At 40.3% G+C, this 14003-nt stretch overlaps 1 protein-coding gene across 1 annotated transcript; it reads left to right on the top strand.

The window, feature by feature from the left end:
* The first annotated feature begins 250 nt into the window (after window positions 1-250).
* sypb (synaptophysin b) lies at window positions 251-13594 on the top strand. The gene is made up of 7 exons (XM_069704282.1): window positions 251-355; window positions 1745-1810; window positions 7884-8008; window positions 8543-8741; window positions 8861-9052; window positions 9156-9468; window positions 11440-13594. The coding sequence occupies exons 1-6, from the start codon at window positions 338-340 to the stop codon at window positions 9435-9437; spliced, it is 882 nt and encodes a 293-aa protein (XP_069560383.1). The 5' UTR covers window positions 251-337; the 3' UTR covers window positions 9438-9468; window positions 11440-13594.
* Window positions 13595-14003: the final 409 nt, after the last annotated feature.

Here is a 14003-nt window from a genome sequence, read left to right as displayed (position 1 = left end):
ACCTTCACCGACCTTTTTATTTCCCCTCTATATCACTCCTTCTGTCTACTAAAGCGTGAGCGGTCTCCGTGCGTTTCCCTCCTCTTCATCATCACCCCCAAGGCCAATCTTTGCTTCCTTAGAATAAAGCTGCGCTGCGATTGGACAGACGCCCCGTCTCGTCCCTGCTCCACGTCCGTTGGCTGTTCTAACGTCACGACGCTTCGCAGGTCCTCGACCACTTCGTGACGCAGACCAGCTCTTCCTCTTGTGCGTCTTCCTCCCCTGGGCTGTTCCGGATGAGACGCCTCCCTCCCGCCGCCCCCCTGATCCTCTTATCAGCGAGTAAGCGGCCAAGATGGATGTTGTAAACCAGGTAAGGCTTTGGAGGGAAAATCATCCATTTCATTATTGCATTGTTTGGTCGCCGGTATTTTATTCATTGCGACTCATTTTCTTTTGTCTGTGGTGATGATATTTAAGAAAAAAAATATGTGCCAGACCTGGGGCGTTTTAATGCAGCGCCTTCGAGTGCAGAAATCGTAATTTATGCATTTATCTAAAAACAGCGTTATGAAGGCACGACAATGTAATTGGACATTTTTCCACCACTGATGCTGCAGTCGATGGAGACGGGCCCGCCGACAGCCCGAAAAATGTGTAGGATGTGCACAGATTGCTGCCGCAATAACATTTATCAAAGGGAGGAGACGATGTTACCTATTAACTCCAGAGATCCCCTTAATTGATTTAGATTGCTTACGTCTCAATTTGCCCGCTAAGATAACAAACGAGAATGTGATTCATTTCCAAAGGCCCGCGGTGCTGTGGGACAGCCGCAGTAGGCCCCGACACAGAGGACTGTGTGTCTCCTGTAACTCTATGGCCACGGACGGTTCATCTCTCAGATTGCTGAATTGGTTTTTGTGACAAAGCCATCAAGGCTTTCCTGGGAAATAAGCAGATATGAGGTTGTCAGGCAGTTTTTTTTTTTTTTTTCTCTCTCTCTCTCTCAGTGCATGCGTCATCTGTTTAATATGGATGTTTGGCGCCCAGGTTTAGGTGGAGGAACAATGAGCGTGAGGATGAAAGTAGCCTGAGAGAGCACCGTCGCTACTGCTGCTGCTGCTGCTGCTGCTGCTTACTCCTCCTGTGCGGCCATTTATTGATGCACACAGGGACACACCGCCTTCTTTGCGGTGTCGCATTCACCTGCGCACAAAAATGCTTCGTCCCTTTTTTTTTTTCCTTCGTCAGTTAAAGGCAGATTTCGCAGGATTTTCGTCATGAATAAATAAAATCACTGCTGTGGAGTGTGCTGCAAGAGAGCTGAGAAACACTCGGTTAATCAGCTTTGTCTAATTGTAATGCTGGCAGAAGCTCTGTCTCTCTCTCTCTCTCTCTCTCTCTCTCTCACACACACACACACACACACACACACACACACACACACACACACACACACACACAGGCCCACACTCACCACAGCCTTTGAAGTGATTATCAAAATTACTATACAGCAGCTTATAAGCCAGTTGAGTCACTTTATTCGCTGGCAGGTTGTTGATATAACAAACACCTGCAGGTGACAGCAGCAGACCAGGTCTGTGAGAGACTGGGCTAATTATGTTTTTAATCAGCATCATCATTTTAGCATCATTGTGCCTGGTCCACTGAGAGACACTGCTGTCACACAGTGAGAGCAGAAGTGTGTAAGAAGGTGTCAAAAACTCCGATGCTTATTTGCGATTTGTTTTGTTGACAGCTGGTGGCCCAAGGGCAGTTCACGATAATCAAGCAACCTTTGGGATTTATCAAAATTCTACAGTGGGTAAGTCTTCTGTTTCACTATCTAAATATATATATATACTGGTAACTGTAAAGAGCACTAATGCATGAATATTTTCTGTTTTGATGAGCTCTGCAATAAAATCTTATTCTGAGGATTCTTGCATCTTGGAGCTTGTACGGTTCTTTGCGATGTCTAATGTCACCGTGTCCCTTTTTGACTGATTTGCGACCTTCTGTCACACAGAGGTCATAAAGCATGGTGCTTAATAATGGATGTGAATGTGCACTTTTAGAAAAAGGGGTTAAACTCTCTCTCACAAGGGTTTGCTGTCAGACATTCTTCATCCTTTCTCTAGAAACATAAACTCCTTCTGCATGAGGTTCCTTTTTTCTTTTCTTTTTTTTTTAAATTGAACTGTGTTGCATGTGTTTAAATAATGTCTGCAACTGATAGGATCCTGATGGTTGTGATGATACTGCCCCAGCAGGCCTGAGCAGGAGACACCAGCAGGATGTATTACGTCACTGTTGTAGTAACACAGTGTCAGTCCACAGAGGAATATAATGGCAATTTGTTAAATTCCTCTGAGAGGCCATGACCTCTGCATACATAGTTTAGTACCCTTTGATGAAGATGCTGGAGCCAGCGAGCCATTCATTTATAAATAATAAATAATTGAATATTTTATAAATCGATAAAGTACATTATTTAATTTAGCCCAAAGATTGTACATTTCTTGCATCTTAAATGTTAGACTTGTCTTTGTATATTTTGCTTATTTTTGTGAAATGTGGCCATTTAACACGTTGTACCCTGGAAATAATCAGATAGATAATCAGAAAATTTATATTTTCATTGGTAATTTTTATAGTTAGGGTTGAAACATTGACTTGATTACCATCTATGGCAACCATTCTGATAGGTGATTAATCCTTTAAGTCCTTTTTCATGCAATAAGGTCAAACATATCATATTATTAGTTTCTGAGCTGTAATGATTTGCTGCTTTTCTTTTTCATCATTTGATTGAATACTGAATATCAATAAAAGCAATATGATGACTCTGATTGAGCTAATAACTCGAGAATTGAATGAGAAAATGATCGTCATATTATTGGATAATGAAAATCATTCTTGCAGCTGCTTCATCTATGAATCTGTCCAATAACAATTATTTTGTTTTTTGAAGATTAGACACTTCGTATAGTCACACAGTCCCAGATATTAAGATACGAGGGTTGTTTTCCACCATGTTTGTCCTCCATCAGCAGCAGCAGGAAGAGGCTGCAGGGTTCACAGCAGTGCTGCTCTATTGCAGCTTTTTTTCTTTTTTACAGCTGGGGCGTTATATTGGTGGGAATAGAGATACTAATTAGACATCCAAGCCCGGCAGTGAAGTCAGGGCCTTATGTTATGTTACGTTACGTTATTTTATATCCAGCATGATGACCAAACTCATTTCTAGAACTGCGACAATGATGAATTCATCATAATGTGCATTATTAACTATGTTCTAGCCTTTTATTCCCAAAACAATAAGAAAATAATTGGCAGATTCAGTTACATTTTAGTTGCAATCATGAATAATTAGCTGCCTATTTATATGCACGCAATGTAGTTATGTATACATTGGATGGGTAGATGGAAATTTAGATTTTTGCTGGAAAATTTGTCCAAATTCCATATAAGGTTAAAGCAATTAGTAGATAAATTAGTCAGCAACTATGACAACCATTTTGATGAGTGGGTAACCCTTTGAGCAGCACAAATTGTCTTAATTAGCTCTGTGTTCGTGGTAATGCATACTTTTTGGGAGGGTACAAACAGGGGTGCCCCTCCTTTGGCTGGGTCCCATCGTTTTTATTTACTCCCCTGCTCCTCAGCCTGGAAACACACACACACACCACAGCCCAGATGAAAACGAGTGTGCCAAAACAGTGTTGACAGAGTTCCACAATGTAATGGGCTCTGCAGATATGCTCGGAACAGTCGGAGGCATGAGTGTGCTGCATGACTCTGTAGTCCTTCCCTGGAGCTTGTTGAGTGTGCCGACACCTCATCACTGCCTCCCCAGGTCAGTGCGAGCCAACCACCAATCAGCAGCCCCGCTCGGGAGGCCAGGGCCCATGAATCATCTGTTAGAGGGGCCTGCGTGCCTCAGCGTCAGGCGAGAGGAGGAGCTGCTGGAGCTGCTGCTGCTCTTTCTGGATTAATATGGGCATGCATTACCAGCAACACAGTGTTTTTAGGAGGGGAAAGAGGAGCCTCCCCTCAGAAATATTTTTCCAGATTTGAGTGCAGGATTAACTGGAAAAAGGCAGCAATGAAAAAGATGCTTCTGTATAGTAGAATCAAGCCTATTTATGCTTTAATACGGCGATAAATTAACAGCCAGCTGTGTTCATATTCACATTTTTTTTAAATTGGAGGGATAAATGTAAATGCAGTCATCAAATGTGCGGGTTGAGCATGCATGATCTTGCAAAAGCTTTTTTTTTTTTCTTTTTTTTTTTTACATGTGAGATTAAAGCAGCATCTCATGTGTGTGACTCACGTAGCTTAGCCCATCTCCCCACCCCACCCCACCCCACCCTACACTCTCTCTGTCTCTGGGGAGTAGTGCTGACAAAGCCCAGATTTGATGGATGTTGGACGACATTGAGTTCCCAAATACAGCTGATGTGGAGCTCAACCGCAGAGTACATGCAAACAGTCTCTCTGCCGCTACAGCATGCTATGTTGAATTTAATCTGCATTCCAATTTCTGCTTTGACTCATTCTCAGCAATCCCAAAGAGGCAGTTTGTGGGAACATTAAGTAACAGCCTTATTCACTTTAGCGTCGTCCCTAATGTGCAATAAAGGTTGTTGATTTTATTGTAGCTCAAGGGCACTTATGCTGTTTAGACACTCAGAGTGGTTATTACTCCAGGGCCTCTGGTGAAGGCTTGCACAGCGCTGTGTTTATTTCTGTGCTTCTGTGCCTTTGGCATGTTTTTTTTTTTTATATGTAATGGGTCAGTTTTTTTATACAGTGTTTTATATGGCTATTATCAGGATCTAGGCAGTAATGTCATGCACAATATATATATACGAAAGGAGGTTTCACACAGATTCATAAAGCAATCTTTAACATTTGAGATTTTTCATTATTTTCTCAGCCGAGGAGCTGTTAACCGTCATTTGGATCCATTTGAGCTAGCACGGCCTCAAAAATCCAATACAAATCAGATATTAACTATTGGTAATTTTATGTGTGGATCCATTTTTACTGAGACGAAAAGACAAGAAGACAGACAGCGTGAGAACAGCAATAGCGGACGGATCGTTTGTGTCTGAGTGTGAAGGATTGTGTATCTTCTCAGCACAGAAGAGCTGACAACCTTCCAGCATACCAGGAGGTGGAGAAACCAGCTTCTGCCTCCTCGCTGTGTGATACTGCCAGTACTGTTGCCATGGCATCAAACACTCAGTGCACCACCATTTCTATTGTCCGGCTGTCCCACTCCTCTTTCTCCATCTTTTCTCCTTCAACTCATCTATTATGATTAAAGTATAGTGCTTGGTTGTGCTGCGGCGCTGCCCTTTTACATTCAGTTTACCTACCACTGTTTTTTTTAGCCAGGGTAGTTGCGCGGCTCTAGGGATGGCCGTGCCAGACAGTCTGCCGCATTGGCCCGGGCTGAAATATCCCAAGAACTATCAGAGGGATTGGTGTAAAATTTGGTACAGTCATGGTTCTTAGACAAAAAAAAGCTGGAAACTGTGACAGGTGATCTCCTGACTTTTCATCTGGTCCCACGGCGAGGTTGTGATCTTGAGTTAAATGCAGCAACAGATGGCTGGATTTCTTATGAAGAATTGCAATAACATCCTCTTACTTTTATATCTCACCGTCATAAGGTCGAATAAATTTGTCCAATACTTTGCTTTATGACCAAAAACTAAAAACATTCCCACATCCTCAGTGTTTAATGCTAAACAGCTAACTGCTAACTAAACTATATTTGTGTCTCAATTTGCGTACTTCTTTTACATTGTATTACACTTACATGTCGGGCTCTACATGTTAGTACACTTATATTTGCATTGTGTGTAAATTAAGATGTTGAACATGTTTAAACATTATACTTGTTGACATGAGCATTTTGCTTAAAGAAGCTTGAATAGTTACGGCGTTACAGAGCTGCTAGTGTGGCTGTAGACTCTTGCTCTACTACTTTGTCTCTTTATGTTTGAATATTTTTTCATATTTTGTGCCTTATTTTGTTTATATTTAACTACATTTAAAGAGTGTGGTTTTATTTTCTTCTCAAATGTAAAAAAAGAAGAAGAAAAAAAACGACTGCAAGACCCAACATGTAATTGTTGATCGTCTCCATATTAATCTCTCTGAAAACCTCTAACTGTCTCAGAGGGATTATGAAAGAATAAAACCGGGACACTAGAGCATTCAAATTTTAAGGAGCCTCAATAGCAAAAGACAGTTACCATGAGGCAGTTAAAGAGAAAAGAGAACGAGATGGATGGTATATATTTTTAGAAGAACATATACCACACTGTTCACTGTGTGAAGGGTTGTGCTTACACTGCAGATGTTGCACAGCATGCTGTAGATATTGATTAATTGCCCGGCTGCTGCAGCATTTGATCCTGTTATTCTGTTTGGGGTTTAACTGAAAACGCCACATGAAAAACACCTTTTCTTATTGATGTAAATGTTGATTTGTTGAGACTATCTTTTTTTTTTCATAAAAGAACAAAAAATGAATGGACACCAAATTGGGGCGTTCAAATATTCTCTGGGTTGGATTTGGTCAGTTTCCATAGTTAAAATTTTTTATCATTGATTTTTTTCATCAAATTTTTGCAATATTTGTTTACTTAGCTTGAAATCTGTTAACTTTGTTGTTTACCAGTAGTCTCCTCTCCCCTCCCACACATAATTCTGCCTCTTTCTTCACATCTCCATTCATTTGCATTGAATATTAAAACCTGTTAATTGGCTTTTTTTTTTCTTTTTTTTCTTTTTTTTTTTTTATAAACAAGAGAGAGAGAAGGTGTTTGAGAGCACAATAGAAAATAAAAAATAAAACCCCTGCAGGAATAGAGAGGGCGATCACAATGAAGCTCGCTTTAGGCTGCCAGTGAGAGTAAATCCAACAAGCAAGTCTCCTCTCACATTAGCTAAAGATTACTGTAAATAGTTTAGTTTGTTGATGCCTGCAGCAGGTAGACGGTACTACTTGGCTTGAGCTAAGGAGGGAGTGACGTGCGGGGCTGTGGCCGTGTGTCTGTTTGTGTGTTGTGACTGGCTTTACAGTAGCTTGTTGTTGAGTATTTGGTGACAGATGGAGAGCACCTCAGTCAGATTAATAGCTGGATTTTCCATCCAATCGGATCTGGCCCGCAGCGTAGGGAGGGTGTGGTAAAAATAGTCTGGTTTGCCTAATCTGCTGTCTGTGTGTGTGTGTGTGTGTGTGTGTGTGTGTGTGTGTGTGTGTGTGTGTGTGTGTGTGTGTGTGTGTGTGTGTGTGTGTGTGTGTGTGTGTGTGTGTGTGTGTGTGTGTGAGAGAGAGAGAGAGAGAGAGAGAGAGAGTGTGAGTTTATCTCTGTGCATGTCGGTGCCGTTTCCAATACGTGACTGTACGTAGCTGGGAGCTGAAGTGCTCCTTAAGTAATAAACAGGCAACCCCTGAAAGAATGCACTCTTACTGATGCACCACAAAATTATAATAATAATAAAAAAATACTATGAAAACAAGTACAGAGAAGCACCGTCTACTTAAATGTGCCGGTAACCACAGCAACGGGTGCAGCCCCTGCTGTGCAACCTACTGATAACTCTACATTGATTTGCACTCTGTGTGAATTCATTAGCAGCTCGCCACAATTTGTGAATCGTGATCAGAACAGAACGTCTGCAGCTTTCTGTGTGAAGGGGACCGTTACCTCGAGATCTTTGTTTACATGGTGACCTCATCCGAAATAAACTGAACCACAACCCTTGTATTTGATCATACCATCGTGGAGGAGATGTGATATGAAGTTTATCTGAAATGTGTCAAGGGTCGCCTTAAATTCACTGTATTTTTTTTCTTCTTTCTCCCGCAGATCTTTGCAATCTTCGCCTTCTCGACATGTGGCAGTTACTCTGGCATGTTCAAGATGAGCGTGAACTGTAAAAACCAGTCGGACAGTAACCTAGCCATAGAAGTAGAATTTGAATATCCGTTCAGGTATGTATAATGTTGTAAAGTTTATGTGTAGAGAGAAGACACAAAAAAAACATACAACTGTACAACCATTACACCAAAGGGTGTACCGTCACCTATCCATTAGAAGACACTGTGTCAAACTGAGGAGTAAAATAAAATCAAACCACATTGTTTGATGTTTGATGATTAGCTATGCTAAAATAAGCTCACCTCTGCAGGATGTAGGTATGTTGTTAACAGACAGACGTGGGAGTAATAATAATCTTCTTATCTAACATTTTGTCATAAATTCCACAACAAGCTAGATCTTTAAAATATTTTCATCTAATATCTTTTACAAAATCTTAAACAACAGATTAAAACTGCAGATACCTTAAAATATACATATAAGAGAGACAGACTACGGTGTAGCTTCACATATCATCACATTTACCCCCTTACTGTGGAGGAATATCACACCATGTTTCACATTTACACCATCTGCCATCTTTTCTCAGCTCCTCTTACACCTTCTCGTTTTCGTCTCTCTCTCTCTCTTTGTGTTACTGTCCTCAGGCTCCACCAGGTTTACTTTGATGCCCCCACCTGTAAGGGAAAGGACCAGGAGCGTCTATTTCTGGTCGGAGACTACTCCTCCTCATCTGAGTTCTTTGTGACCATCGGTGTCTTCTCCTTCCTCTACGCCATGGCGGCCCTCTCCGTATACTGTTTCATCTTGGAGAAGTACCGTGAAAACAACAAGGGACCCCAGATTGTGAGTTTGATTTGTTCCGTACATATCCTTGTTCCAGATAAATCAAACAATTAGTCTCACAGTTCATATTTAGCAGTTGTTGGCTGTAGAAATGATTACATTGCGTCGCTGTTCCCTAGGACTTTGTTGTGACGGCGGTATTTGCCTTCATGTGGCTGGTGTCTTCATGTGCTTGGGCTAAAGGCCTATCAGACGTTAAAGGAGCCACCGATCCCAAAGAGGTCATTAAGCTCATCACAGCCTGTGATGAGCAGGGAAACCGCTGCTTTGAGGGTTACGACCCCAGAGTCTCCGGCCTCAACACCTCTGTGGTAGGTTCTAAATTCAGCCCTGAAATGAACCATAAGAAGATTTGATGTGAGAGTAACAACAGTAACCACAAGAACAAACATGTATTTCCTTTCTTCTTCACAGGCTTTTGGCTTCATCAACCTGATTCTGTGGATCGGAAATCTGTGGTTCGTCTTCAAAGAGACCGGCTGGTTGGCTGCCTTTGGTGGAACATACGCCCCATCGCAGGAGAAGCAGCCCGCCCCCGATTCCTTCGCCCAGGGAGGCTACGGACAGCCGGACCCCTACGCCGGCTCCCAGGGAGGGTACCAGCCCGACTACGGCCAGCAGGGAGGCTACAATGAGGAAGGAGGTTACAGCCAGGGCTATGAGCAGCAGCCCACCTCCTTCTCTAATCAGATGTGAGCCTGCCCAGCAAAACCACAGCTGCAGGATGGTGAGTGCAAACATGAGCACATGTAGACTTTTTCCACTGTGTAACATTCACGTTCTGTGTAAAAGTACTGTTGACAAAAGTGGGAAAAATATAAAGACGTGTGAATTTTTTTGTTTAAAGGCTTTAAATGTGCATTTTTGTGCAGAGTGAAACTGTGTTCGGAAGGGATTTTTTTTTTTTTAAAGGACAGGAGGAACACAACAGAAATACACGTACATACAGTATAGGATTGTTTAAAAAATAGACTTGTGAAGTTACCCTTTAAAACCCATATTTACATTTTCCTAGCAAGCAAACTAATTTGCAGTAACAATTTGCTTCTCCAGAAATAAAGACAGCAGTGATTGCTCATTGAAACAACGTATGTTTACGTTTCAAAGGTGAGCGGTAGTTGCGTGATGAGGATGTAGGGGTACATGGATAGTGTACAAGGCATCTCATTTGCAAAGCTGTTTATGGTACAGCTCCCTGTCAGCTCTTTGATCTCTTCCAGCTACTGTATATACAATCTCACCAGCTCTCTTTGCCCTTTCAGTTCAACAACCCCCCCCCCCCAGAAGTCTTAAAACTCTGGCCAAAGAGCTTTTTGATGTAGTGTTCGGAGGCTGTAGAAGACTCTACCTGACTGCTAAAACTGCACTCAGTCCCAAAAGGTTTAGAATAGTCTGCCCAGAATCCCGAGCATCATGCGTTAGGGTTTACTTTAGAAGCCACTGCCTTGTTCTTTGGGTTTTATTCTGTCCTATATGTCCTGAATACCTGAAGTCTGGCTTCTCTTTCTCGCTTTCATAACATGTTACCTGTTGGATTTAAAAGCCCTGAATGTTGATCAGCTTTTTACTCTGAGTGATGGGATCCTAGTTGGGGCAAGGCACGTTTATTTGTGTAGCACATTTCAACAACAAAGTGCTTCACATAAAACCATTAAAAACATCAAAAGATTAGGCAAAAGAAAAGGACATTCAAAAACAATTAAGAACAGTGATTAAAACAATAAAAAAAATAGGATAAAAGTTACATGAAGAAAATAATCTGCTGAAGCTTGAACAGTGTTGGTTATTTCCTTTAAAATATTTTTGTATTGTGCTCTTCTCATTGGTTTTCAAATGGGTGGAGCTTGACAAAAAAACAGGATGTTACAAATCAATCAGATTTTAGCAGCTTGGGAATTAATACCTGATGATAACCATAGTTAAGAAACCTCATTGGCTGCTGCAATTCATTGCAGCCATTCATCAAAGTGGCTGCCACATTGGTACTGGTTTCATAATGCTTGTAAATCTATCCGCAATTACAATATTCCCAACTCGCTGAATTTGTTTTGCAAATTTACACGTTTGGGTTCGTTACAGATGCCAGATACAATGGCTTTCATACTAAAATATGTTATCCTTTATAGATGGTAAAGGTTATATTTCTTTGACACAATATTTGAAATATACCCCAGGCCTTTATGAATAAGAAAAAAGCTTTAGACTAATTACAACAAGCACACAAGTTCAGAAATAACATACATTTTTTATCAGGCCTCACAATGCTATTTTTAATTGCATCTCTTATTAAATGAAAATATGATCTATTCTGTACAGTTTATCATCAGGGTTCTGCAGTGTTGTGGAGTAGTTGCACATTTTAATTAACAAATCCTACAATTTTGTAAAAATAAAATTAAAAGCATCAGGGTAATTAGATATTACTTGTTTTCACCTTCTTTTTTTTTCTCTATTTTACACATATACAATATAACATACAGTATATTACCTAACATATATGTACACACAATTGTCATTGTCACTTCTTGGTGTTATTATGATTTATTTGTCAAGTAATATCAGCTTTAAAAATTTGTCAAGCCTAGTTATCTTTATACATACATTATGTATTTCTTATGATCATCATGCATTTGCTGTTTGTTTAATAGCTTCCTTCCCTCTTTATCTCCTTTCTCCACCTTTTTTTCCTCCACTCAAGGTGACCTTGTGATTTCGGAGTGTGGCTCTCGACCACCACCTGCATTTCCACACTCTTCTGTTTGTCCGTTTGTGTATCTGTGAGTTGACAGGCGGAGCGAGGAAAGCATGGAGGGCCGACACCAGTGGGGCTGGGGAGGGGGATCACCACTGGGGAGCAGGATGTGGGGGGGGGGGAAGAGGGGAAAATGGGTCTTTGCTGTAACATGATGTTTATTCTCGTGATGTATTTAACTGTAGAAGACAACAGAGGATTGTCTGTTTGGTTATACGAGAAAAACTTGAATACAAATACCAAAACATTCGTTGATGAACATTTAAGAGAAATCTTGTAATGGAAAAGACATTTATGGAGAAAAAAAAATTGTAGTAATATTTAACTTGGGAGAATGTATTTGTCTGTGCTGTGTAAATATCAACATGCTGATATATATGATTACATGTACACAGTTGAATAATTGTGCACTTCATTTTAGTTGTTATACAACAAATGTTGAGCACAGAGTTATTCAATTGGATTTACTTTGGTTCTGTTTAGGAGCTCACTTAGTTTAGCCTTTGCCCTTCAGTTCCCTTAAACTATTCATACCACAGTCATGTTTTTATTTCCGCATCTCAGAATCGGACAAAACACCTTTCTAAAGAGTTCTCATTATGATCTTTGTTTTATTTGATCAGCATTACCAACAGGATTTAAGAATCGGGTTGAAAGCTGCTTAAAAATGCAATGGTAAAAGGAGAACAGAATAGATTTATCTATATAAAAAGTGAGCTATTAAAGAGTAATATATAGTAATAGTAGTGGTAACAGTGGGGTGTGAGTAGGTTGTTTTTAACTTTATGTTTTTATATATATTTTTCCATCAGATATCACTGTCAGGAGAGGAGAAATCCTTGTGACAGTGAATATTTTAAATCCTGATGCATAAAATAAAAACTGCATAGGCATAAGAAAATTAGTGAGCATGGTAGCATCTCATATTTGCTGTGCTGTTTCAGAAGCTGCTGTCGTGCTATCAGTATGGAAATTGTGAATCGGAGCAAGTGAAAAACAAAGTTTTAGCAACGTGAATTTGTTTATTGGTTTTGGATTTATGTCAGTGGCATCCAACTAATTTTGTCAATGAACCTCGTCCTGTTTTCGATCGCCTTTTATGTGGTCCGGAAAGTTGTAAGACAGAGTTATATAGTTTTTTAACTGGTGTTTCTATCACACTGTAATCAGTGACATGCATACTCACGTTAACCGTAGGTAAATGAGAATGAAGTATATTAAATTATAAAGAAGTTGGTCATGCCACGATAACCACATATTATTACGAGGCAGTCTGAACGCTATGTCTCCATATTTAATCCTTCTGCACCTTCAGTCCTTCTTTATCTCTTCTCCTTCTGACGGCAAGCCAATTTACTGCATGCATCCTACTCCTTAAATCCCAGAGCATCCATAAACATGTTTGAGAGGCTGAGGCTCAAAGCCACAGGAGACTACACAGTAAATATTGTTGTCCATGTTAGTGCTTACTGCACAGCACATAGCGAACAGCGGCTCTGCTATACTCTACTCGAAGCACAGTAATTACAATAATTGCAGAAACTCCTTCTTTCCAGATATGAACACACCTGTCCGACTGCCAATCCACCATTTGGATATTCGAGATCATGTTTGCCAAATGGCAAGAGATGTGTCTTGATTGGTAGTTTCGCTTCCACAGTCCTTATCAGAATGAGTTGTTGTCCATATTACAGTATATCGGTCCATTGTACACCCTTGGAGTCATTCATTTGTTAAAAAAAAAAAATCAGGGTTATTTGATTCTGGCAGTGTAGAGGCTACTGGCTTTCTCTCCTCCTCTAGTCCCCCCACCCCACCTCTGGTTTTTTCTCTCTCTCTCTTTCTTTCTCTTTCACTGTAGCTCTTATGAATATGCTGAAATGAAATATACTCTGTTGTTAGTGGTGAGTGATGTCTTGTGATACTCTCTACGCCTTTGGATAGTGCTGTGTTTATTGTGTATGATGTATTCATATTAGTATTTATGATAATGATATGTCAGAGAAAAAAAAATATCCAAGACTCCATAATTCTGCTGTATTCTTATTGTATGGGATCCATGTGAAACAAAATGAAATAAACTTGAAATTATTCTGTTGAAGGTTAAAATGTGTTCTTCTGTTCACTCACAAGCTCGCTTTATTTAACGATGGTGTAACGGTGCGGTCTCAAATGCCAATTTAGTTTATTCTAGCTGACCCATATTTCTGAGTACAGCAGGTATTGACATAATTTCAGGCTAGCTGAGGGCCAGTGTGCAAGTTGGCTTAACCCGGCATGCTGCATGTATCCACTGCAAATAAAAGAAAAAAAGTTTTTCTCACTAGGGCTGTGGTTTGATGTTGACTGCCGTTTGGGGAGGGGATAAACTTTATTCAGTCACTCTTTGCACAAAAGGCCATTTCTTTCAGTACTTTTACATCCTGTCCTAGTGCTAAAATGATTTAAATGATCAGAACATTTTACTAATACAAAATCCTCCGTAGTAGTTAACACAACAGTAGTGAAAA

This window comes from Brachyistius frenatus, unplaced genomic scaffold, assembly GCF_029030835.1.
Source record: "Brachyistius frenatus isolate BFR_SWC_R1_liver_20210118 unplaced genomic scaffold, ASM2903083v1 Contig_50, whole genome shotgun sequence".
Classification (NCBI taxonomy): Eukaryota; Metazoa; Chordata; class Actinopteri; family Embiotocidae; genus Brachyistius; species Brachyistius frenatus.
This window is presented reverse-complemented; position numbering and strand designations above follow the sequence as displayed.

Coding starts and splice junctions, on each gene's coding strand:
- sypb (XM_069704282.1), top strand. Junction 1,811..7,883: donor TTATCAAAATTCTACAGTGG/GTAAGTCTTCTG, acceptor TTTCTCCCGCAG/ATCTTTGCAATCTTCGCCTT. Junction 8,742..8,860: donor ACAACAAGGGACCCCAGATT/GTGAGTTTGATT, acceptor GCTGTTCCCTAG/GACTTTGTTGTGACGGCGGT.